The following is a 27,257-nucleotide window of genomic DNA, read 5'->3' as shown; positions in this document are numbered from 1 at the left end:
TTTATGAACTTTTGTTATGTTACGTCGCCAAAGTCTGTTTGGCCCCCACAAGGCCAGGCATTCCCCCAAGCATATCGATTCTAAATTGTAAAATCAGCTTGCATGTTTGTTTGTTTTTTTTTAAAAAAATAGTTATGTGAATAATCCCTCAGTGAACATAAATGGAGGACAAAATAATGAGAACCTATTCTGTACCCACAAAACCCAAGTTCTTGGAAATGTCCTCTGGAATTTTTTTGGGTGGAGTTTTGTTCTGTGTTTTGCTCTCTACCAGGACTGAAATCCCTTTCCAACAAATATTGATATATCTTGTGCCATTTTCAAAGGCTGGCTAATAATAGTTTAGAAACTATTAGTTTAGAAACTCTCAGTCTTAAAAAATTGGCAGAGCAGCATCCCAGTCCAGTTTTTATGAGTCCTCTAAGAAGCATATAAGAGACGCGGGTGGCACTGTGGGTTAAACCACAGAGCCTAGGACTTGCCGATCAGAAGGTCGGTGGTTCGAATCCCTGCGACGGGGTGAGCTCCCGTTGCTCAGTCTCTGCTCCTGCCAACTTACCAGTTCAAAAGCACGTCAAAGTGCAAGTAGATAGCGCTCGTGCGGGAAGGTAAACAGTGTTTCCTTGCGCTGCTCTGGTTCGCCAGAAGTGGCTTAGTCATGCTGGCCACATGACCTGGAAGCTGTACGCTGGCTCCCTCGGCCAATAAAGCGAGATGAGCGCCGCAACCACAGAGTCGGTCCCTTTAACTTTAAGAAGCATATAGAGCATACAGAACTCACTGCCATCCCGACTCTGTTCAGTAGCAAGATTTCAGGGGGTTCCGGGTGCTTACCTAGGGTTGGTGTTCCTTTGGAGAATTGAAGACGCAGCAGAGACTGTCATAGCTTTAAGAAACATTATTTATTCACATGATTACACCTTCAGTCTGCATCGAGGGAGTCCACATCTTACAGCATGGTCATTTCAAGAGTGACTTGTGCAGCACTGGAGTGCAAAGCCTCTCTCCCAGCCCTAGTCTTCAGCCATCCTGCCCAAGATAGATACCCCCTTTGTTCCCCCCTTCTTCTTCTCAACACACTTTGCTCTAAAGACTCTTTTCCTGTCATCTCAAGCACATACCCCATCATCATAGCAACCTCTGTCTGCCCAGGCCCAATATTCCTCTTAAAGGGGCCATCAACACCTTTTGTCAGGGATGCGGGTGGCACTGTGGTCTAAACCACTGAGCCTCTTGGGCTTGCCAATTGGAAGGTCAGCAGTTCGAATCCCCGCGGCGGAGTGAGCTCCCGTCGCTCTCTCCCAGCTCCTGCCAACCTAGAAGATCCAAAAACATGCCAGTGCAAGTAGATAAATAGGTACCACTGTGGTGGGAAGGTAAATGGCATTTGCTTGAGCTCTGGTTTCTGTCAGGGTGTCCCGTTGCTCCAGAAGGAGTTTAGTCCTGCTGGCCACATGACTCGGAAAGCTGTCTGTGGACAAACGCCGGCTCCCTCAGCACCACAACCCCATAGTCCATAGTCACCTTTGACAGGACTTAACCGTCCACGGGTCCTTTACCTTTACTTTTTTTAGTACAAGAAGATCAAGAGTAAGCAACCCAGCACTGTGGTTCTCAGTCTCCGAGTATTACGTAAGAAAAGCTCCAGTTTTATCCCAGGATTCCATGATACATTTTCCAAACAACAGTGTCCCGTGTCTATTCCAAACTTTAAACCATAGCTAGGTCCCAGTAGGAACAGGCATTCATTGTAGAAATAGACAATACCGGTAGGAAGTGGGTATGGTTATTTATGTCGGTGGTTTTTGAAATTTCTACCTCCAGAGAGTTCTGTCGATGCAGGCATGCCTGCCAAGAAACCCTGACACATTGCAGAGGATTCTGGGTGTTCTTCCAGGGCAACCTCTCTCTTTGTAAATCACTTCTGGCTAAGTCTGTTAGCTCTCCACATCACGCTGCTGGGACTGAGGGTGCCCCAGGACACACCAAACCCTCTATTGCTGAGCATTGCAAGGATATAGTGAACTAACTGTCTCTCAGGGTTATTTGTTTGCCATTACAGTGGTGCCTCGCAAGATGAAATTAATCCGTTCTGCGAGTCTCTTCGTCTTGCGGTTTCTTCGTCTTGCGAAGCACGGCTATTAGCGGCTTAGCGACTATTAGCGGCTTAGCGGCTTTAAGAAAAAGGAAACAAACTCGCAAGAACTCGCAAGATGTTTCGTCTTGCGAAGCAAGCCCATAGGGAAATTTGACTCAAAAAACGGAAAACTCTTTCGTCTTGCGCGTTTTTCGTCTTGCAAGGCATTCGTCTTGCGAGGTACCACTGTATTTATCTGCTCCTGACAATGCCCTGTTATGCTTCCAAGGTAGCCCAGGACACCCCAGGAAATTGCTTGAAAATTATTATTTTGTGCCATAGTTTGATCTTCCAGCTATCCTTCTATTTAATACAGTCTGCCAACTGCAGATCGCTCTCCCTTCCCCTGATGGGCTTGTGGCTCTGGCACTCTATTTTTGCTCTGAGTTCTTTAGATGCTGTTGCCTTGAGAGAAGTCCTTGCGACACCTTCTTTTGGGAGAGGGCTTAAAATAAGCTTGCGATTTCCTATTATTTTGTCTTTGCACAAAAAAGGGGGGGGGATAACTTAAGAAAGTAAAGTAAACAGCCTTTGTTACTTAACTGGCTGTTTATGTTTCTAAGACACTATGAAATACAATACAACATTTTCTTTAACGACAACAACAAAAATATCTTGGATCTAAATTGTTTCCTTTTGCAGGTCTCACCATTGCGAAACGGATTGAAATTTCCGACCTTCCTCAGCTTGTTGCTGCATTTCACAGTCTGGTGGGTTTGGCAGCAGTTCTGACGTGCATTGCAGAGTACATGATCGAATATCCACACCTTGATGTCCACCCTTCTGCTAATGTTCTCAAAACAGTGGCCTATTTGGGCACCTATATTGGGGGTGTGACATTCAGTGGTTCTTTAGTGGCATATGGAAAACTACAAGGTACGCTCAGTTATTTTTATTTTTATTCCCTGCGGTTTAGACACCCAAAGTTACGGCGTACAGACTTCTGCTCTTAGAGTTAGGAACACTGTTCATGCTGAATTTCCATAAGGGTTGATGCCAGCCTTTTAGAAAGAAAGAAAGAAAGAAAGAAAGAAAGAAAGAAAGAAAGAAAGAAAGAAAGAAAGAAAGAAAGAAAGAAACCTTTGAAAATTTTGTGGCTTGGTCCCAAGGTTTGCTGAACAAGTAAATAGTTGCTTCGGACACAGCAATTTATTTGCAGAGTAGCTGTGGTGTCATAATATTACAAATTGACATTGTGTGAGTTATGCAGTCACAACAAGGACCAGCGAAGAGTAACAGACCAAGTGCTGCACTTAGACTCGAAAAGACCTGGGTTCAAATCCCTGATTTCCAAATGGCTTTCTCCTTGCAGAATAGACCAGCCATTGAAAGAAATCTCCTTGACAAAAAGCAGGATAGTGAACCCAACAAACACATATCCAGCAGGTTCTATTAACCCTCTGCTGACCAAACCTCAGTCTTAAAACTTAGGAACACAGGACTAGAAAGAGCCCTTTGGACGACATCCAGATTAAAAACCCCAAATTGCAATCAAATATTAACATGCCAAAAGATTAAGCCTCAATATTGTTTTTTCCCTCCCTAGGTATATTAAACTCTGCTCCGCTTCTTCTGCCTGGTCGCCATTACCTGAACGCTGGGCTGTTGGCAGCTTCAGTTGGCGGCATGATTCCTTTTATGCTAAGCCCCAGCTATACGACCGGCATGGGCTGCCTCATAGGAGTTTCAGGACTCTCCTCCATCATGGTATGAACAGAAATGGAAGCTTTGGGTTCGAAGGAGGGAAAAGGTGGGGCAAGTCAGGAACCAGAGGTGAGGGCAGAATTGGGTCAAGAGGGAACCTGGTGAGTGTTAGAATTCCTGTTCCATGATTACAGTCATGGGATTTTTGTCTATTACATGATAGTTACTGTGTTCCGTGAAGTGGGACTATTGTCCTTTGTTCTTTTTCTCTTTGCTGTCTGATGCTAGAGAGAGAGTGAGCCAAGTTGCAGTGCTACGTGTATGTTTATATGTAAATAAAGTATATTAGCCAAAATGCTGAGTTGCTGAGGTCTGTCACGCATGATGCGCAAACTCTGCGGATCCCTAAGTGTGCCGGTGTCTGTTGGCATCGGTCACTGGGATGTTCGGTCTGAAGAAAGCTTTTGAAGCTCCCAAATGATTGACCAGGAGGGAGAGAATATGCCAGCCGGGCATGTGTCTCTGCCAGGGTCCTACTTGAGTGTGGGCCGAACTCCTGACAGTAAGTTGGGGCAGAATCTTCTAGAACAGCTTGGTAATGGTAGGAGGATGGAGTCATGGACACTGGACTGTGAAACAGATATATTATGCAGTGAGGCTGGCACAAGTCTAGTGAGCTAATAATGTGCAGTTCGAAAAATGGGAGGGGGGTCAGATATATTAGGCATATTAATTAAGCACTTAAATATGAAGCAATATCAGGAATGGCATGTACACAAATTATACAAGGGTAAGATGTGCTCACTCTCCATACTGAAAACAAACTGCCCAAACTATATTTTAAAAACTCTTCTTTTTGACTCGAACCTCCTCCTCTTCACCTTCATCTTCAGGCAGGTAACATCCTTGTACAGTGGTGCCTCGCAAGACAAAATTAATCCGTTCCGCGAGTCTCTTCATCTTGCGATTTTTTCGTCTTGCGAAGCACGGCTATTAGCGGCTTAGCAGCTTAGCGGCTATTAACGGCTTAGCGGCTATTAACGGCTTAGCGGCTTTAAGAAAAAGGAAACAAACTCGCAAGAACTCGCAAGACGTTTCGTCTTGCAAAGCAAGCCCATAGGGAAATTCGTCTTGCGGAACGACTCAAAAAACGGAAAACTCTTTCGTCTTGCGCGTTTTTCGTCTTGCGAGGCATTCGTCTTGTGAGGTACCACTGTAGCCATTTTGTGTGTGCCTATTACAGTTACTGTACAAAGGCAAATTAATAAATGAATCATTGCCGTATAGTAGATAAGAACCACAGACTCCTGTGAAGAAACCACTACTGGTACGGGATGTAAGCAAGGAGCAAAGCATGCTTTGTATTCGTTCATCTTCCCCCATCTCCTTTCTATAGTGTGGGTTGTCAAAGAGGGGAATTTGTTTAGCTGGAAAATCTGCTTTTAAAAAAACAACCCTCTTGTCATGCTCCTTGGCGAGTCAGACAATGGGGTTGGTAGTAGGCTGGGTTTTTTCCTTTGTTTTTAAGGAAGGCCAGCGCTGAAATATACTGGGTTTTTAGACCCCAGTACGTATTAACTTGCCAGAATGTGGTTTAGCTGGTTAGCAGAGTGCAATCATGGAACGTCAGCTACCCTTGGCATGCAAAGATATTCCAGACAAAAAGGCTGGGTATAAATTTAGTAAACAAATAAATAGCAGTGACATAGTCTGCACTGTTGATCACAAACAAGATAATTTAGGGTATATAATTGCTCCTGGACCCCAGGGTGGGATGGAGAAGCAACTATTTTGATGTTGCTTTCGTTCAGCCCAATAAATCATATTGTTTTCCCTATTGCGTGTGTAAGAAATATAAAATAAGTAAGACTGTGTTTTTTTGGTGTGGTGGTTGGGCCGCCAGCAAAGGCTGTGCTGTGCTGCCTATTTTGAATTTCAAGCAAGGTAGCACAAACTTCTCCCACGAATATCCAGCGTCTGCTGAGCAATACAAGATGCAGCTGCGGCTGGAAGGGGCTGGCGATGTTCCGAGGACTCCGCAGAGCCCTCTTCAAAATAGTTGTGCGGCTCTATAGAAATTCCATGAAAAAATCCAGTGCAACCCCTTCAGGATCCCACAAACCACATCTGCAGGGTTCCAAAAACTTCTTAGCTGCGGGCTTTATGGTGAAATAAGCTACTGGTTTAATCAGTCAGATGTTATTGTAATCCTAGATTGGAGAGAGAAAGAGAGAGATAACAGTATGAGCCAAGAACGGGCTTGATGTAGGGTTCCCAAATGTCTGTTTGACGTAACCAAGATCTTTGGGTAGATGCTTGCAATTTTCTTTGGGGGGGGGTAATAATTAATGCCCTTCTTTTGCACCATTCAGACTACTGTGGCTGTAGTACACTAGGAAATATAAGGAGCATTGTAGTAACACTGTCATGTTTTTTGGGGTTTGGGGAAGGACAGTAAGATGGGCAGATCAGAAGAATCCTTATTGGCACTTCTAGATATTTAATTGAACTGCTTTCCATTCCAATTGCCAATGCAAGGCATATATGGCTTTCGCCATAGAAATGGAACAAAGCACCTGTAGAGTGGACTGTCCAGAGTCAACCTTTACTTTAATTACTTAAAGTACTATTACTACTACTACTATTTCTTCTTCTTCTTCTTCGATCACTCGTAGCCGAGTAAGATTGTCTTCCATAAACACGGTCTTAACAGTGAGTCCATAAGTGACTCTGGAGGCCAATTCTGGATCCACACGTCCTTCTACAGAGGGGACATAGGTTTCCAGGCAGGAGTTTGCCAAGCGTGCCTTCCTCTTAGCACATTTCCCCCTTTTGCCCAAATTTCAAGCGTCTTCAAAGCCCATTGAAGACATAGGTTTCCGGGTGGGAGTTGATCACTGTGTGGATTTGCCAAGCGTGCCTTCCTCTTAGCACATTTCTCCCTTGCATTCTGAGTTCGAGTGTCTTCAAAGCCCATGACACCTTTGGTAAAGGCTGTTCTCCAACTGGAGCACTCACATGCCAGTGTTTCCCAATTGTTGGTGTTTATACTACAGTTTTTTAGATTTGCCTTGAGAGAGTCTTTAAACCTCTTTTGTTGACCACCAGCATTACGCCTTCCATTTTTAAGTTCAGAATAGAGTAGTTGCTTTGGAAGACGATAATCCACATAACATGACCAGTCCAACGAAGTTGATGTTGAAGAATCATTGCTTTGACACTGGCGATCTTTGCTTCTTCCAGTACACTGGCATTAATTTTACTTAAAGTGCAGGCCATGTATAACCGCAGTCTTTGTTTAATCTCTATGCCTCACACATCCTGCTGATTAAATTTCCATTTCTTTCCTCCCCGCTCCTTTTCTTTCTGATGTGGACCTTATACACTCTTGCTGTTACTTAAACCTGACCTACTTTGGGTTTGCCTTCCCTTTTTGGCACGTGAAAATGGCAGGGAGTAACCCTGACGGCAGCTATTGGTGGAGCGGATATGCCTGTGGTGATCACTGTACTCAACAGCTACTCTGGCTGGGCCTTGTGCGCAGAGGGGTTTCTTCTGGACAACAACCTGATGACCATTGTTGGAGCCTTGATTGGTTCTTCCGGAGCTATCCTGTCTTACATCATGTGTGTGGTAAGTAGGGGGAGGGGAGAAATTTGAATCAGTTCGCCTTTGAAGGTGAACATGTCTAATTTGCGCTTTCCAACCAGAGAACTGCAGGACAGCCAACCTGTGAAACTCACACTTCTCCAAATTTTGCCACGCAGTTCTCCAGCCAAGTACAAAAATGCCAAGTACAAAAATTCTACTAGGGTGAAATGTGCATAAGAATGCACATCATGATTATATATATATATATATATATATATATATATATATGCATTACAGTAGAGGAATTTGCTTTGTGAAATTTTGTATATTGGGCAAAACTGCATACAGATGTGTATATTAGGAGAAATCTGCAGTAGAATGCCAGTGAATTTTCATGAACTTTTTAAAAAATAAATAAATGTGAGAATTTGTTTTCCTTCAAAAAAATGCAAACTGTTTTGGGAATGCAGAGAACTGAACTTAAGATTGGAAAGGCGAAAAACTGAGAGAAACCAAAATATACAAGATTCACTGATCCCCAGTATAAGATGAGTGTAGGTACCCCGTGGTTGGTGTGTTTTCATTTTTCATTTAGCAAGGCAATAATTTCATGACTACCCCACTTTATCTAGCAGCTGGAGCAACCCAGCCAGATAGGCAGGGTATAAATAATAAAATTATCATCACCGCCATCATCTTTAAGTCACTAGGTGTCAGCTGCTACATCATCAATGTCCTTGTGAGGAAGGAGTACTGGAGATATATGCTGGGTTTGTTTGCTGTTTTGCCATTTTAAAAAATCATTTACAAATATACATGCTGAGGAGGGAAAACAGGCCAACCTCTCCCCCTGTTATATACAGTGGTACCTCGGGTTAAGAATTTAATTCGTTCTGGAGCTCCGTTCTTAACCTGAAACTGTTCTTAACCTGAAGCACCACTTTAGCTAATGGGGCCTCCTGCTGCTGCCGCGCCGCCAGAGCATGATTTCTGTTCTCATCTTGAGGCAAAGTTCTTAACCTGAAGCACTATTTCTGGGTTAGCGGAGTCTGTAACCTGAAGCATCTGTAACCCGAGGTACCACTGTACACACACAACCTGACAGGACACTTGTCTCAGTCTCCACCTTGGATGATAAAGATGTATCTAGCCTTGCTAGCTCTACAATGTCAATCAGTCATCAGTACTCATTAAAGGAAAAAGGGGGAACTGTGGCCCTCTGAATGTTCCTGTACTACAACTCTCCTCATCCCTCACAATTGGCCATGCTGGCTGAGCGTGATGGGAATTGGAGTCCAACAACACAGGCTTCCCATCCCTACATTATAGGAACAGGTTTATGCACTGCTTTTTTCTAAAAAAATGTTTAGGGGAACTCTCATTTCCCTATTCCTATTGAAATACTGCCCCCCAATGAGGCCAAACTTAGATTCACAAAATGTTTAGGGGTATGCGTACCCCTGCATTTCCCCCCCCCCCCGAAAAAAATGCACTGGGTTTAGGTATTAACAAAACAGGCTGTGTGCGGTTATAGTGTGTAACAGTGGTTTGCTTTCCTTATCTATGAATAAGCATTATGACGAAATACCTAACCATAGTTGATCACAAACCAGGATATGAAACCATGAGTTTGAAAGCAATGGGTTGTAGCCAACTAAATTCTACTCAAGAGTAGATCCATTAAAATTAATAGACCTCAGTTAGTCCTGTCCATACTCTGAGTATGACTAATGTGGATACACTCTAGTGGCTTGAATTAACCATGTTTTAAGCATTCAGTAAAGCAATGGTTAAAGTAGTTTTACTGCCTCTCCATTCACCGCAGGTGGCAAGCAGATATCCCAAGTAGTTTTGGTTAGACCTGACATTTGCTAATATATGTCTAATGGTTTGTCCAGGCCATGAACCGATCTTTGCCAAATGTCATTTTGGGTGGATACGGTACAACATCCACGGCTGGAGGAAAGCCCATGGAAATAGTTGGAACACACACTGAAGTTGGAATCGATCAAACTGTTGACATGATCAAGGAAGCTAATTCGATCATCATTACACCTGGTAAGAGTTCAACAATGCTTTATTAAATTGTTTAGTAGTTATGCACATGGGCTATGAAAATGTTATTGCTCAGGTTCTTGTTCTGCTGTTATCTGTGCAGTTCCCAAATATCCATATTTATTTTCCCAATTAACAAATAACTTTTCACTATATGGAATGCAAAGGTAAGCAATCTCTAATTACCTACTTGTTAAGGCAAATGCTGTTAGTCACCTCAGTCTCTGCTGACATCTGTGCCTCAGCTGAGATGATTAGAAGATCATATGAGGTGAGGTTGGTTGGGCCACTTAGTGGTCAAGGCTGAGAACTGAACTTCAGTTGTGTGCTGAGACAAACAAACAAGTTGACCTGGAATGAGTCTGTACCTCAGAAAAGTGCGTAATGTCACTGACCAGAAATGTCCTTTTCTAAAACAGTGGGAAGGAGACTTGGAGAAATTTCTGAAACTGAAAGATGATTCAGGATGTAAGAAGGCTTCATTTTCCTTTCTACCCTTTGTTCATTGCATGCAGCACTGCTTCCATTCCACCAGAGTTCATCTTCTGCTAAAACTGCATTACTTGTCTTGCTGTCTGCTCCGGCAAAATGATTTAACTTATGTAATTTACGTAAGAAATTACGTTGTCATTATATTATTCCACTGTATTCGTTCCACCGCAAACAAAAAATAATGCAATTTCGGGGGCATGGATGCAATCAATTATGTATCGTTTGCAGACTAAAAACGACAACAGCATATATCGATGTTATTAGCTGGGTTGATTTCCTTTCCGGAGAGGGGACAAATAAGCCAACATTGGCAATTTCTGCTCCCGTTTCTGTTTTTTGTCAGAATTCTCTGGCATCCCTAGAGCTAACTGACAGTTCTACCAGATTCTAGATGGAGAAGGTTCAGACAGGGGTGGAGGAAGGGGTGTGTGGTGGGTGCAGGCCGCCCCAGGTGTCACCACTGAGGGGGGTGACAAAATGCTGGGCAGCACTCACCATGGGGCCTGCAGCGCGCCCAAGTAACACGTCTCTCAGTGGCTTGAGCATGCGCAGGCTCCACACTGCCCAACGGTCTGCCTGCTGCCTTCCCCCCAGCTGTAGGGAGACTGGGAGAAGGCAGGCGGATTCTGGAGGCCCTGCCCCATCCCACCCCTATGGGTGGCTTGCCCCACTACTGGGTGCACCACACCAGGCAGCCGAGTGGCTTCCTCCACCACTGGGTTCAGAAGCAAACCAGAGTTGAGCTTCTCTTCTTTCTCCAGCTTAGCAAAAAAACAAAAAACAAAAAACAGGAATAAAGGCCCTGCTTTACCAAGTCCTTAGGAGGGTAGTCTCTCAGGAGCTCAAGTTCTGGAGCTTCAAGAGGAGAATGGGTTTTTCTATTTTGTCTTCAAGAAGAAGCCACCTGTCCTCCTATCGTTCCCATATACCATGGCCCCCTGAGCAAGACAGAGTGAGGAAAAATCAGGATGGTGCCAAAGTCATCTTGCACTCTTCTGATGCCAGCTTCTTTTCTGTGTGGCAGAGCTTGAAGGGCATAAATGACACCTGGAGTTGCTTCATTTGGTGACTTGAACATGCATTCTGTCTGGAATAGACTAATAGCTCTTCTGTGGTGCTTCTTCTTCATTGTTACAGGGCTGGGAAGCATAATGACTCCAGGGGGTTTGATGCTATCCTGATTTTTTTGTCCATTTCCAAGCTACATTATTTGACCATGAGACACTGTACCACGTGGTCTTTGAATTCTCCAGAAAAGCATTCCTCCTCTTATTTTCATAGGAAACCAAAAAAATATGTCCTACTGGATGAGTCTGAGTTCATAGCAAAAAAGAAGCAAACCAAAAAGAAGATGCAAGTCACTGATCTCATTGACAGGGAAAATTCCCCTGCTAGGGGCATTGAGTTGTTTGCAGGAGCATTCAATTAAACCAGCTGGTGGTCTTGGCAGGAGAACTTCAGCCTGGATGCTTGAGCCAGGCCTATCTCCTCTTGGGCTCTGATAGTTCAAACCCCTTGCAGGAACAGAAAATGAACATGCCTAAGTCCATTATTCCCCATCTAAACATACTGCTTTTGAGGGAGGTGGGATGAGAGAGAATGAATTTAATACTTCAGAGATGTTTTTTCAGTCATGCTTTAAAATAGGGTTACCAGACGTCCTCGTTTCCCGGGGACAGTCCCCGGATTTGCAAACAAGTCCCCAGGCAAATTCTGTCCCCGGAATGTCCCTGGATTTCATCTAATGGGAAACGCATCAGCGGCAGTCTCAGCAGCCCGGAGCAGTTGGCTCTGGCTGGTTTCAGGAGATGCTCAGAAGTCCCCATATCATAGTGGTGCAGGGGATCTAAAATGCAGCTTCCGGGCTGCCTCCACCTTCCCTGACCCCACCAACTAAGCTGTGAAGGGAGGCTTCATGCTGCCTATCGGAGCTTGCGTGAAAGCAGGAGGGGGCAGGGTCCCTGTCCCCTCCTGCTTGCACGCAAGTAGGAATGGGATTGGGGCTGTTCCAATGGGAAGGGAGGCATCACACTGCCTGAGAGATCCCTGCCCCTCCTGCTTACACACAAGTAGGAGTTGGGATGGGGCTGCTCTGAAAGGCAGTGTGAAGCCTCCATTCCCAGCTGAGGGATCACTGTCCCCTCCTGTTTGCACACAAGTAGGAATGGGATTGGGGCTGCTCTGATGGGAAGGGAGGCATCGCGCTGCCCGAGCCTCGCCGCCGTCGCTGCTACTCTTGGCCCTCCTTTTGCAACCAAAATGGTCAAAGGCCTGGAAACAATGCCTTATGAGGAACGGCTAAGGGAGCTGGGCATGTTTAGCCTGGAGAAGAGGAGGTTCAGGGGTGATATGATAGCCATGTTCAAATATATAAAAGGATGTCACATAGAGGAGTGAGAAAGGTTGTTTTCTGCTGCTCCAGAGAAGCGGACACGGAGCAATGGATCCAAACTACAAGAAAGAAGATTCCACCTAAACATTAGGAAGAACTTCCTGACAGTAAGAGGAATTTGCTGCCAAGGAGTGTGGTGGAGTCTCCTCCTTTGGAGATCTTTAAGCAGAGGCTTGACAACCATATGTCAGGAGTGCTCTGATGCTGTTTCCTGCTTGGCAGGGGGTTGGACTCGATGGCCCTTGTGGTCTCTTCCAACTCTATGATTCTATGATTCTCCGCCTTCCATGTCTGAGGCAACACGCACCACTTCCCCCCCACCACCACCACCAAAGAACCAACAACTCAGGGGCTGCCCAGGCTCATGGAGAAAGGAGGTAGAAGCCTCGGAGGAAGGGGAAACGTGGCGGTTGAGGTCAAGGCGGCGGCCGCCCCTCTGCCACCAACATCGCTGCAGCATCAACATCCCAAACTTGTAGTATTTTATTGGTTGGTTGGTTGTATCCCCCGGATTCATTGAAAAAAATCTGGTAACCTTACTTTAAAATATATATTTTACATGCTTGGAGTGCTCAGATATTTCCTCCTGGTCATAATACCAAAATTCCTCTCTCTCAAGAGATGGGAGAACTTTGTGCAATGAAAGTTTGTAGGGGGAAATTTCATCTGGAACTAAAGACTGAATTCTGAATTCAATACTGCAGAGTGTTTGGAAGGTTGGGAATACTCTGGTTGTTTCCTAATAGGGTTTTAGCAGTGGGTTGTATTGGTTTTCTTTATGCTACCCCCAACTCCATTTGCTCCTAAATGTCTGTCTTAATTTTCATACCGTTGGGTTGATGTTCTACGATTGTTATATACTCTGGTAAGACTTTTTGCTTGTTTGTGAGGCACTGAGGACCCTTGGTATATATTTGCAGCCAGATAAAAGGGCCCCAGAATCTTTGTTTAAATCTAGGGCTGGCGATGGTGGTCAGAGTAGCTGGGGGCCTGGAAACTCCTAGCACTGTTGCTGCCGCTGCTGGCTCTCACAGCTGTCTTCTCTGAGCATGCAAACAGCGCCCAGAATGACTAGAGATGGAGCAGCATTTTCCCATTTCTCCCCAAAAGGGGGACCCAGACTTGGCCCCGTGTCAGTGGGGGTGGGCCCAGCTTTTGCCCAAAGATAATAATTTATTATTTATACCCCGCCCATCTGGCTGGGTTTCCACAGCCACTCTGGGCGGCTTCCAACAGAATATTAAAATACAATATTCTATTAAACATTAAAAGCTTCCCTAAACAGGGCTGCCTTCAGATGTCTTCTAAAAGTCTGGTATTTGTTGTTCTCTTTGACATCTAGTGGGAGGGCGTTCCACAGGGCGGGTGCCACTACCGAGAAGGCCCTCTTCCTGGTTCCCTGTAACTTGGCTTCTCGCAGGGAGGGAACAGCCAGAAGGCCCTCGGCACTGAACCTCAGTGTCCGGGCAGAACGATGGGGGTGGAGACGCTCCTTCAGGATGGCATGCTCTGGTGCTTGGCCTGCCAGGTGACGAGGGAACATACTGAAACTATATTGCCTAGAATGTTCCAAACCTACTTATTGGGACAGCACGCAGTTCAATTTACTGCCCCTGAATATGACACAGACTGTGCAAGACATGCCACCTACTCTCTTTGACAGAATAGCATAAACAAAAAAAAGGGGGGGCACCATTTTTTTGTCCCATGAGTTTTTAAAGTTGCACCACACGAAAAGACAACAAATGAAGAGGCGCTATTGGAGAGATGAGTGTTAAAGGGATAAATGTGAACATGCACTTTGAGATGTGCTGCATACACATACCATACATTTAAAGCACATCTATTTCCCCCAAAGAATCCTGGGAACTGTAGTTTATTAAGGGTGCTAGGAACTACAGCTCTGTGGGAGGCTAAACTACAGTTCCCAGGATTCTTTGTGGGGAAGCCATACGCTTTGAATGTCGGTGTGTATGCAGCCTTAGATTTGGTTGGGAATTCAGACCTGGGAGATATTAAGCAAGTGCTTAAGCTCTGATTTCTTTTCTCTCGTCATTATAGGTTGGGGCCTTTGTGCAGCGAAAGCTCAGTATCCTATTGCTGACATGGTAAAGATGCTTAATGAACAAGGGAAGAAAGTCAGGCAAGTGTGATCAATATGCTGGTATAAACAGTTTATATTACTAATAAGAAAATTAGCTTTAGTCCCCGGAGATCTGGTATGATCTGCAACCATTAACTCTACAGTAACAGCTTTGATGGCGCTCTTATGGAGTGAGATAATTCTTTAAAAAGATGACCTTGCTATGTGGAGGCATATCATAAGATCTGTTTGTATCTACCCTTCATTCATGAGAAATGGTTGGCCACTTCTTTTCCTTCTGTCTTTATTCCCCTCCTTTCATCTCGTTTCTCAATTACTGGGTCCTGCTAACGAGAAACTTCATAAAACTCAAACTCATAGCCAACAGCAGCAGTTGTTTTTTGTGGTAGGGAATGAGTTGCTTGTACAGTGGTACCTCGGTTTAAGAACAGTCCTGTTTATGAACAAGTCTCTTTACGAACTCCGCAAAACTGGAAGTAGTGTTCTGGTTTGTGAACTTTACCTCTAAAACGGAAACCGAGCAGTGGAAAGACACCAGCAGCGGGAGGCCTCATTAGGGAAAGCGCACCTCGGTTTAAGAACGGATTTGGTTTAAGAACAGACTTCAGGAACGGATTAAGTTCATAAACCAAAGTACCACTGTACTCATGTTGTGGGTGCCAGCACAAAATGGCTGCCCATGGCAGCAAAAAAAAAGAAGGAAAAAAAAGTGTCTGTACTGTGCGAGTACCATCACGAAACGCCACTGGTTAACAGAACAGAACAAACTGCTTTGCTGGTTCAAAAGGTTATAAAGAGTCAGTCCAGTGTATTGGAGAGCTATTTTATGATGAGCTACACCTACTGAAAGCCCTGTCTTCTTTTGCACTGGGCCACTCTGGTCATGCAGCCATGAATGGCACGGAGCATCTACACATTAAAAATAGTGGCAACTTTTGCACATTTTCTCCTCTGCACCCTATTGTGCTCTGCCACCACAACAAATAGCAACATGCTCCTTGTTATTTATTTATTTATTTATTTATTTATTTATCTATCTATCAATCACCTTTATAGACTGCCTTTCTGACAAGGCATTTTATGCTTCCTAGGCTGCCGGAAGTCTACATTTCCCTCCATCTCAGAACACTGCCATTCCTCCATTAGGAATACAAGAAGCTGACTTAAACAGTCAGACCAAGTTTCATGATAGTTATCACATCTAGTTTGGCTGTTTGAGTTCTGGACATGGATGAGGGACATGTGGATATGGAACCCTGCTTAGGTATGAATCTTACTAGGAGTAATTGAGCCAATAATAATAATAATAATAATAATAATAATAATAATAATAATAATGTATTATTTATACTCCTATCATCTGGCTGGGTTTCTCCAGCCACACTGGATGGCTCCCAACAGAATATTAAAAACACGATAAAACATAAAACATTAAAAACTTTCCTAAACAGGGTTGCCTTCAGATGTCTTCTAAAAGTCAGATAGTTGTTTATTTCCTTGACATCTGATGGGGAGGGCGTTCCACAGGGCGGGTGCCACTATCGAGAAGGCCCTCTGCCTTGTTCCCTGTAACCTCACTTCTTGCAGTGAGGGAACCGCCAGAAGGCACTCGGAGCTGGACCTCAGTATACGGGCTGAACGATGGGGGTGGAGATGCTCCTTCAGGTATACTGGGCCGAGGCCGTTGAAGGCTTTAAAGGTCAGCACCAACACTTTGAATTGTGCTTGGAAACATACTGGGAGCCAATGTAAGTCTTTCAGACCGGTGTTATATGGTCCCGGTGGCCACTCCCAGTCACCAGTCTAGCTGCCGCATTCTGGATTAGTTGTAGTTTCTGGGTCACCTTCAAAGGTAGCCCCATGTAGAAAGCATTGCAGTAGTCCAAGTGGGAGATAACTAGAGCATGCACCACTCTGGCGAGACAGTTTGCGGGCAGGAAGGGTCTCAGCCTGCGTACCAGATGGAGCTGGTAGGCAGCTGTCCTGGACACAGAATTGACCTGTGCCTCCATGGACAGCTGTGAGTCCAAAATGACTCCCAGGCTGTGCACCTGGTCCTTCAGGGGCACAGTTACCCCATTCAGGACCAGGGACCAATTATACTCTCTTGGCCTAGCGCAGGGGTCTGCAACCTTTAAGACAAAAAGAGCCACTTGGACCCGTTTCCGAAGAAAAAACAACAACTGGGAGCTGCAAAACCATTGCGACATTTAAAACAAATATATCCCCGGAGCCACGATCTGACAGCGGGCGGGAAGGTGACATCGGGACGGTGCGTGACTAACGCACGCACCGCCCCCATGCGACGTCACAGCCAGTACAGCGCCCGCCACAGTGAGGAGTGTTGGGGCGCACAATGCGCCTCCTCCCCTCGCTAGTATCCGCCCCGGAGCCGCAGCAAAGATGTAAAAGAGCCACATGCGGCTCCAGAGCCGCAGGTTGCAGACCCCTGGCCTAGCGTACCTCACAGATATTAGCAGAGTGACTGAAAAGGATCAGACCAGAGTCCAGAGAGAAAAGAAACTGATCCTAATTTACTCAACGTGAGCTGAATAAAAGCAGCACATAAAATGAGGATAAATAAAAAAAGAACTTTTTTCTTTCATAGGGTATGTAGGGTAAAAACTGATTAAGAAGTACTTTTCCCTCCTACACTTGCAATTGTGAAAACTCAGCTGACACTTTCGTACTGACACTTAACTCCCAACTAACTACAGCCTCCAGCCAATTGGAGTTTGCTGTCATTCAGACCAATAACAGACCTAACCCCTTAAGACTCTCGCTGAATAGTCCCTGCTATTGCACTTCTCACAATAGGTTCCGACCATCTGTTTCAAGCTGAGAACGGTGCTCACCCATTGAAATTGCCTTTCACGAATGCTGGCTGCCTTTGCTACCCATCACTCTCTCCTTAGTGGTTCAATCAGGAGGTAGGCAAGCCTGGAGCTGGCCTGCTGCCGCCTGCGTAGCATTGCTAACATTTATCAGTTTCTTTTTATTAGTTCAGCATGTCTTGGACGCAATGTGGCCATTCCTTTTCTCTCTTTGGTTCCAGGTTTGGCATCCATCCGGTGGCAGGCCGTATGCCAGGGCAGCTGAACGTTCTGTTGGCAGAAGCCGGTGTCCCTTATGACGTTGTGCTGGAAATGGACGAGATAAATGAAGATTTCCCAGGTAAAGAACGAGGGTGGAGAGAGGAGAGAGAAATAAATAAATAACAGTTTATCTTTTATTTAAACCATGCTGAGAAAGTTAGTTGTGTTGTGTGCTTTTGCAATTAGGCCAAAGAATAATAATGCTGTCTCAAGTGCTATTTTCCCTTGTCTCCTATCCTCCTCTGACCTCTCCCATAGAAGCTCTCCAGGTATCAACTTTAGCTGAGCCTCATAGCAATCTTTTTTAAAAAAATAATAATATTTATTATTTTCCATACATAAACATAACAGAAGAAAAAGCCAACAATAATAAAGAAAAAAGAATTAAACGAAAAAAGGGAAAAGAAAAAAGAACATAAAATACATCAAATCACCACATAAACTGAAACTTAATTAATTACTCAAAATCCATCTTCATAAACATATTACTTGACTTCCTCAAATCTCTTCCATCTGAGTTTCTTAGTAATTATATATAGCAGTTTCCAATATCATTATTTCATAAAACAATATCACAGTCATAATCATATTTCCTAACTTTTCTTATCGTACATTTTCTTATTTCTTTATTTAATTCCAATTTAATCCTAGGCCTAATTGATTCTTTCAAGTGATTACATATCTTTAATATTACAATATTTATTCAAATAGTCTTTAAATTTCTTCCAGTCTTCTTGGTATTCCTCTTCTTTCTGGTCGTGGATTCTCCCGGTGAGATCAGCCAGCTCCATAAACTCCATCATCTTCATCTGCCATTCTTCTACCTTTGGTAGTTCTTGTGTTTTCCATTTTTTGGCTAGTAAAATCCATGCAGCAGTTGTGGCATACAAAAATACTTTAACATCTTTTTGGGGCAGTTCAGAACCTGTTATTCCAAGGAGTAAGGCCTCTGGTTTCTTCATAAAAGTATATTTCATCATTTTTTTTAATTCATTATAATTTTTCCCCCAGAAGTCTTTAACCTTGGAGCAAGTCCACCACATATGATAGAAAGTACCTTCTTTTTCTTTACATTTCCAACACAAATTATCACAATTGTGGTAGATCTTCGCCAATTTAACAGGGGTTAAGTACCATCTATACATCATTTTCATAACATGAGCCCCATAGCAATCTGCACCAGCTGGTCAGGGGTCCCTTTACCTTTTTACACACCTGAAGCCTACACCCTAGGTGTACTACTATTTGTTCAAACCTCTCTCAGTGGCTTTGGGCCATCATATTGCGAGCATCAGATTTGCAGAGGGCTATTCTGGAAAGCGGTTCTGCTTGTGTAGCGTACTTTCTCAGCTGACTTCAGAGGTGGTCTGCTTCCTCAGACTTTCTCTTCTAGAATGAGCTGAGAGATGCAAGAGCCTTTTGATGTTTCATTGGGGAGGTCAAGTTTTATAGCGTGATGCTGCTGGACAAGAATTAAATGATCGAGCTAACAATGCCTCTATGAATCAGCAGCTTACAGCTGTCAAGCTGGTGCTCCAGCAAGTCTCCTGCGTAAAATCTCTTTAAGCAATGAAAGAAGCAGAATGCTTGTGGGAATCAGAAGGCAGCCAAAAAGAGAACGGAAAAAGGAATTTCAAAAAGGAGCTCGGAAGTAATCTCAAGCCTCCATCTTAAAAATCTGTGCTTTGAAATGAAAGTGTCCCCCCACCAAAATCCAGATGCTCATAAATTATAATTTAAATTATATAAATTAATCTTACCCTTCCTATTTCATTAAAAAGGCTGCTACTTTCATATTGCAAATTGATCTAGGTAAACCATCTGGGCCACCAGCATCATGATTATTTATGAAAAGTAACCTTTGGAATCGAGTTGTGAATATTGAATCTCACACTTCTTAACTCCGTTGTTGGGTTCAGCTAATTGAGAAAATTGCCCGTTGCTTCTTTGGAAGAGGGCATGGCATTAAGTCACGAGTTTTCCTTTGTAATAATTTTTAGCTGTCAATCAGAGTTCACTGTTGGTCCTTCAGTGAAGGGACTTGGCTAGGCCAGTGCGGTAGAGACTACTATCCCTCCTGCATCATACAGATGGTGTAATGCATGACCCAGGCACTCAGCAGAAGGGACAAATTGTGTCAATTTCTTCCTGTTTGTTTGAGGAAGAGAAATAACATGCATAAGACTCATGTGCGATTGAGCATCAGCATGGAGTGCCTAAGTTTTCTGTTACAGCTGATGATGCACAGCTCTACTTCTCCTTTACATATGCAAGTGTTCTAGATTCAGGTAGGTAGCTGTGTTGGTCTGACACAGTCGAAATAAAATTTTTAAAAAATGTCCAGTAGCACCTTAGAGACCAACTAAGTTTGTTCTGGGTATAAGCTTTTGTGTGCATGCACACTTCTTATACCCAGAACAAACTTAGTTGGTTTCTTAAGGTGCCACTGGACAATTTTTTTATTTATTTCATCTGCAGGTGTGGCAAGTGTGGCAGTGGAAGTGCTGGACCATTGTCTTGCCTCAGTGATGGACTGGATAGGAGGCAATAAACTGAAGCTCAATCCAGATAAAACTGAGGCAGTGTTAGTGTGGCAGGTGCATGAAAGATTTCCTGCTTTTGATGGGGTTACACTCCCACTGAAGGAGTGGATATGCAGATTGGAAGTGCTTCTGTTGTTATTGCTTGAGTCTCAGGTGGCCTCATAGTGCACATTTAGATATGGTGGCATGTGCCCTAGTTGGCTTGAGGGAGTTTTCCTTCAGATGTTTGGTTGAATGTCTCCCTTCCTATGTACAAGTCCTGAACTAAGAAAGACAAAACCTCTCTGTTCCTTTCTCATTGTTTCTGTTCAATTTCTTTATCAGGTTTTCTTTTCTCTCTGGCCTCTGGATTTATATGTTTATAAGATTTATATGCTTAGATGTTTTATCTGTCTCCGCATCCCAAGGGAATTAAGCAGTTGTCTGCCAGCGAGTTTGAAAGTCCTGACAAAAGACAGTAGCTTTTCAAGTTTCTGAAGTGCTGATGAGTTTTCTTCTGCCTCTCAGACACAGATCTGACTTTGGTAATCGGTGCCAACGACACCGTGAACTCTGCAGCACAAGAAGATCCGAATTCAATTATAGCTGGTATGCCTGTATTGGAGGTCTGGAAATCTAAGCAGGTAAGTAATGGCAAGGGATTGGCTCTTTTGTGATAGCCTCCAACAGAATTCCCTTTGCATCTCAACCCATGAGAACTGGGCACAGGTTCCTCATTCTTGATGGATCCTTGGCCTGTTCTGACAGGGCTAGTCTTATGTCGTGAAGAACATGCCTTTAACAAAGGAAGAGGATCCATAAGACTGTATTATGGCATGTGTACCTAATTGGCTCTTCTGTCTACTTCGCTTAGTTACAGGTACTTATGCCCAGTTAAAAATGGAAAGGTTTCCACTACAGTTTAGGGTTGCCATATTTCAAAGAGTAAAAACCAGAACACCCTGAAAGTTGTTGATCTTTTTTGAGGAAAACCCCCAAAAACACAATTTTTCAATTGACTTGGTTCCCCCCAGACATCATTTCTGCCTTTGGAATTGTATAGACGTTTGGCAGCCCTACCAAAGTTATCTTCCTTAACATTTCCATGTCTAAAGCTTTAAGGCACTTCGATTCACAGCTGTATGCGATAATATTCCAAGGTCTCTTTAAGTGCTTGAATACTCACTTTTATGGAGTTGGGCCACGTAGAATTGATGATTTCAACCATATAATAATTAAACAATCCATGGCCTTTTAAATTGGGGCGGTGGTATTGTTTTTGTTTATTATGGTATGTATTTTTGTGTTTTTGTATTGTGAACAATCCTGTGATCTTCGGATGAAGGGCAGTATAGAAATTTAAGAAATGATAATAATATGGTTTCAGAGTAGGTACACTATGATTGCTTGAGTATCTCTCTATTCATGCCGCCATTTTGTTTCTCCACCAGGTCATTGTCATGAAGCGCACCCTGGGAGTTGGGTATGCTGCAGTTGACAACCCCATTTTTTACAAGCCCAATACCTCAATGCTGCTTGGTGATGCCAAGAAAACCTGCGATGCTTTACAAGCCAAAATTAGGGAATCTATTTCTACCCATTAGTATTCCGTGTTTTGTGTAAAAACATAGGGCACCAGCCACCCAACAATAAACCTTGTTTAGTACCATTAATTTCATTGGTTGAGTTTATTCATTGTAACTTGTTTAATACATTATTTGTACCTTGCTCTTCAACCACAGAAGAGCTCCTGGAGCAGCTTACAAATATCAGGAATAAGACAGCACAGAAAGTTGAGCATTTTGAAATCAAGGGAACTAAAATGAGGGCAACGTTGACTGGATTGTGTCCATAATTTGGTATTGTTTAGGAAATAAGTTTGGTGGTGGGTGGAGACTTTTTTATATATACAGCTGTGTCCAAAAGACAGCTAGAAGAACCTGAGGCATTGGATCATGTTAGTAATTTGTGGGTTCTGTAAAGGTAAAGGACCCCTGGGCGGTTAAGACCAGTCAAAGGCGACTATAAGGTTGCAGCACTCATCTTGCTTTCAGGTCAAGGGAGCCGGCATTTGCCCACAGCTTTCCACGTCATGTGGCCAGATGGACTAAGCCACTTCTGGTGCAACGGAACACCATGACGAGTGCCAGAGCGCATGTGACGGGGTGAGCTCCCAGCTCCTGCCAACCTAGTAGTTCGTAAGCACACCAGTGCAAGTATATAAATAGGTCCCGCTGCGACGGGAAGGTAAACGGTGTCTCCATGTGCTCTGGCTTCCATCACGGTGTTCTTTTGCGCCAGAAGCGGTTTCGTCATGCTGGCCACATGACCTGGAAAGCTGTGTGTGGACAAACGCTGACTTCCTCAGCCTGAAAGCGAGATGATTGCCACAACCCCATAGTCGCCTTTGACTGGACTTAACCGTCCAGGGGTCCTTTACCTTTTACCTTTATTTTTCTGGCTTCTGTGCCTTTGTGGTTGGAAATGTAAATCTCTGTAATTAAAAATTCAAATGACATCTTTTGCAGCTTATTTCTCAAACTTTCCAATTGTAGTTATGGCACAGAGGATGGTGAAAGGGATGGGCCAATTTGGGTCTGGAGCATAGCTGTCAACCTTCCCTCTTTTTTGCGGGAAATTCCAGTGCCGTTTCCCACTGCTTCCCACTGCTATCCTGGATTGTTAGATATCCCGTAGACTGTCCCCGGGACAGGTGAGGCTGCTGATCCCTTATTTTCAAATCTGAATGTTGACAGCTATGGTATGGAGAAGTGCCATCAGCTGCCAGACCAAGGACAGGGTAGAGAAGCAGTGGTGGATAGGCTCTAGGCCTTGTAGCAGCAGCCCATTTCAAGGGAGTGATGGCTTGCTTTGCCACCCACCAACTGCTCCTCCAAGTGACTGGCTATGATGAAATGGACATCTCATATATTGGAAATCATGCCTTCTGTGTTTGTTCCAATGACCCCTCCCCTTCTCATTAGCCTCATTTTTAAAAAAGAAAAGAAAAAAACCACAGCTGCTTAAGTCAGGGAAAGTCTCTAAAGTAGCATCAGTTGCAATGCAAGAGGTTGCAGCTGGTGGAGAAAATTGTTAGAACTCTCTCTTTTTTGCAGAGAAGCACTTTTAAGTGTCCACTAGAGGATCTTTGACTCACAGAGTCACAGAGGAGTAAACTGAATTGTAACACGCTCTAAAAGTAAACCGACACTTGTTTATATAAGGTTTTATCTGTCTCTACTTTTACACTAAAAATGTTTTCAAAGAAACGTGATTTGGAAGAAAACGAATTATGTTTCGCCTCTTCTGACTGATTGTTGAGAATACATTGGGTCAGGGGGTTGCTTTGATGTGCGTTTCCAGTGGGCGGATTCCTTTCCCTTTCCATTATAGCCCAGTAATCTTCCACAAAGCTGCTTTAGAGACTTTCCTGGGGAAAGTTCAAAGGAGTCCTTGTTTAACAACACACAGAGAGATGAAAATGTCAGAGAGACAATCAAAAGTCATTCACTGGAAACAGTATTAATCATTGCGCAAAGCCAATATGCCCTTTTCTTGACAGCAATAAAAAAAACAACACATGGATGGTGAAAGCATTTGCTGTTGCAATTTATTAGAGAGATGACTGTTGAAGATATTTCTTGCTGTAAAAACATGACACAGTTTTGTATATAATGTTGTTAGTGGTTTTAGCAACATGGCTACCATCCAGTGAGCCTTAAGGACAATTCTTCACTATATACTGGACTGCAGACTACATGTCTAAATAGGGGTTATTCTACGTACCCTGAGCCTGTATTCTGCTATATCACCATTAGATGAATATGTTAACCCCAGCTGGTCAGCTCTACATTTTTGTGTGTGCAAATGAAACGAATGTTAGATTTTGCCCATACTGGGGAAATAAACTACCTTCCTACTCTGCCCTCCCCAAACACCTGAATTTTGGGCTCTCCCTACAAAACTGATTGGCGATAGATATAGGATAAATAGAAGTACTTCTCATATATATATATCCAATCAAATCACATATATCCAATCAAATCACATTAAGTACTCCAAATTATACAAATACATATCATATAGTCCAAATATTCTGCCAAATTATAAATTTTTGTTGGGGCTTCCCATTCAGTGGGGCTCTAATCATCTTATGTTTCTACTGCCTTGAGTTTCCAATAGTTCCTTCTTTAAATCTTCCTGTTGTTATCCTTAAATAGAAGTACTTCTTCGCACCACGCACAATTAATTTCATAATAAAAAAATTCCTTCCAGTAGCACCTTAAAGACCAACTAAGTTAGTTCTTGGTATAAGCTTTCGTGTGCATGCACACTTCTTCAGATACACTGAAACAGAAGTTGCCAGATCCTTCTATATAGTGAGAAGGTGGGGAGGGGTATTACTCAGAAGGGTGGTGGGAATGGGAGATTGGCAGATAGCTGAGATGAGCCTGTTGACGACTCTTAACGACTGTAATAGGTCTTACAGGAAAAGGCAAGGGGTGAGAAGGTGAGAAATGGCTAAGTCATGTATAATGAGATAAGAATCCAATGTCTCTGTTCAGACCAGGTCTCTCCATGGTTTTAAGTTTGGTAATGAGTTGCAATTCAGCAGCTTCTCTTTCCAGTCTATTTCTGAAAGTCCTTTGTAGTAAAACAGCTACTTTGAGATCTTGTATAGAATGTCCTGGGAGACTGAAGTGTTCTCCTACTGGTTTCTCTGTTTTGTGATTCTTGATTTCATAGGCTAACTACCATAAATTGCTGTGAGGAGGGTCACTTAGGTTACGTGGTTTTAATTGATCAGGGAGAACAACTATCAGTTAAGATACCAAAATGAAATGTCATTTTAGAGACAACTGACATCTGATGGCAAATGGAGAAGAGCCCAGCCCAGGCACTGTGTATAAACTTCCCCAAACCATCTAGCAAGCCACATGACTTGGCCAAAGGACTCTGGCATTGATAGGCCTTCAGTCTAATCTAGCAGGACTCTCCTTACGTGCTATTTCAACAACACATTTCAACACAGTTCCTTTTACCAAACACCGATACCATAGAAATTCTATCCCTGTTCAGAATGACAAGGCTCTAGTGCAAGCCCTATCAGTGCATGGTAGATCACAGCAAGAACTAGAAGTAAGGTGCTTTGTACAGTCTTCCAAAGCAACTATTCTATTCTGAACTTCAAAATAGAAAGCATAATGCTGGTGGTCAACAAAAGAGGTTTAAAGATCTCTTAAGGCAAATCTTAAAAAAATGTAGTGTAAACATCGACAACTGGGAAACACTGACCTGTGAGTGCTCCAGCTGGAGAACAGCCTTTACCAAAGGTGTCATGGACTTTGAAGATGCTTGAACTCAGGACAAAAGGGAGAAATGAGCTAAGAGAAAGATACGCTTGGCAAACCCTCACCATGGTCAACTACCACCTGGAAACCTATGTCCCCACTGTGGAAGAACATGTGGATCCAGAATTGGCCTCCATAGTCACTTATGGACTCACTGTTAAGACCGTGTTTATGGAAGACAATCTTACTCGGCTACAAATGATCACCAGAGAAGAAGAGGTTCAAGGATAATGGAAGTTGGAGTCCAACAACACTGGGAGGGCCCCAGGTTCTCCACCCCATCATAAAATGCAAGCATGACAAGCAATGGGCAAGGGCCTGTAGTTCAGTGGTACATCGCCTGATTTGCATGTCAAAGGTGCCAGGATGAATCCCTGGCACTTCCAGTTAAAAGGATCTCAGCTGACTTCTGATCTTGGAGAGCAGCTGGCAGTTGAAGGAAACTTTACTGTGCTAGATGGATCAATACGACCAAAATAGTTTCAGTGGAAAGGAGGGGAAAATTTTGCCCAGGGCCAACCTATTTCCTTGGAAGATCAGTAGCACAATTCTAGTTTCCCCTAGCTATATTCTTGAAAGAGGAGGAACCCAGAAAGTATCTAATATGGTCAATCTTACTCAGCTACGAGTGAGTAAATAATCAAAAGAAGAAATTAACGTGTAAGTTAAATCAAAATCCAATGTTCAATGACTTCATTTATTTCACTATAGTAATTTAGAAACTTTGCTCTGTTTCTCTCCCCACCTGCCTATGGTTTCTGTACCTCATTGTGGACCTTAAGAAAAAGATACAGGGCAAAGGAAATAATTCTAGGCACTGTCACTGAATGAAACTTAGGCATACTTCTAAACATCACCACTCCTCAGGAACAAACCCACTGGAATTGCTTCTGGAATCATGTATTTTGCTTTTTGTGAAAAATCAGATTTTTTTGTATCCCTGCAGCATTTGATTAATGATATTTACTGAAACGAGTTAAGTAACTAGCTGTTAATATGGTTAAGGGTGTGTGCCTTTAAATCACAACTGGTACTTGTATTAAATGAGTTGTTCCAAAGAGGAGGAGAACTCAGCTGGTCCTTTGGTAACTGTGAATTTGGCACATCACCTTTAAACAGATTGTTAGGCCAATAGTAACATCTCCTGTACGAAATGTGTTGTGTATCAAGCCTGCAAGCTTCTTAATAAACAGGGGCTTTGGGTAGAGGTTAGGAAGCACTTGTAACACATGTACTTCAGTTTTAATGCACTGTTTGTTGGGGAGTGAGGGAAAACCATTTAAAGGAGTTAATGTCTGTCCTTCTGCTGCTTCCCCCAATGTGGGCTCTACAGCTTACACACAGTACAGTGGTACCTTGGTACCTTGGACTGAATCTGTTCCGGGAATCCGTTCAACTCCCAGAATGGTTCAAAAACCAAGGTGTGGCTTCCGATTGGCTGCAGGAGCTTCCTAAAGTCAAGCGAAAGCTGTGTCGGACGTTCGGCTTCCGAAAAACGTTTGCAAACCGAAACACTTACTTCTGGGTTTGTGGCGTTCGGGAGCCAAAACATACAAGTACCAAGGCGTTTGAGAACCAAGGTACGACTGTCTAATAATATGCTTCATTTGCAATGTAAAGTGCAGGGCTCAGCTGTGGGCAGAGGACCCTTAATTCCTTTGCAAGCCTTCCAACTTTAGTTGGAAGGAAATGCACCTTTCTCTGCAAATGTATGTTTCTCCTGGTAAATTTATTTCAGAATCCAGCAGGAAACTTTTGCTTGGCAGTACCAAAGCTGTCAACCTGAAATGGACATAGAAGTAGTCATTATAGTAAACCTGCTATTATAATATTACCAAAGCAATTTTACAGCTTAATTTAGAACCAAACATGTT

The 27,257-nt window shown here is 43.4% G+C and overlaps 1 protein-coding gene across 1 annotated transcript in view; it reads left to right on the top strand.

The window, feature by feature from the left end:
• The window catches only part of LOC309518299 (NAD(P) transhydrogenase, mitochondrial-like), an 81,347-nt gene extending 59,644 nt beyond the window's left edge, over nt 1-21,703 (top strand). The window contains exons 15-22 of the mRNA XM_082198372.1: nt 2,780-3,013; nt 3,684-3,844; nt 7,235-7,414; nt 9,271-9,430; nt 14,373-14,454; nt 17,471-17,589; nt 20,561-20,676; nt 21,484-21,703. Coding sequence (XP_082054498.1) covers nt 2,780-3,013; nt 3,684-3,844; nt 7,235-7,414; nt 9,271-9,430; nt 14,373-14,454; nt 17,471-17,589; nt 20,561-20,676; nt 21,484-21,636 — 1,205 coding nt within the window. The 3' untranslated portion in view covers nt 21,637-21,703. The remainder of the gene's footprint in view (nt 1-2,779; nt 3,014-3,683; nt 3,845-7,234; nt 7,415-9,270; nt 9,431-14,372; nt 14,455-17,470; nt 17,590-20,560; nt 20,677-21,483) is intronic.
• The last annotated feature ends 5,554 nt before the right edge of the window (nt 21,704-27,257 follow it).

The sequence above is a fragment of the Podarcis vaucheri genome (assembly GCF_965113315.1).
Source record: "Podarcis vaucheri genome assembly, chromosome: 14".
NCBI classification, from domain to species: domain Eukaryota; kingdom Metazoa; phylum Chordata; class Lepidosauria; order Squamata; family Lacertidae; genus Podarcis; species Podarcis vaucheri.
This window is presented reverse-complemented; position numbering and strand designations above follow the sequence as displayed.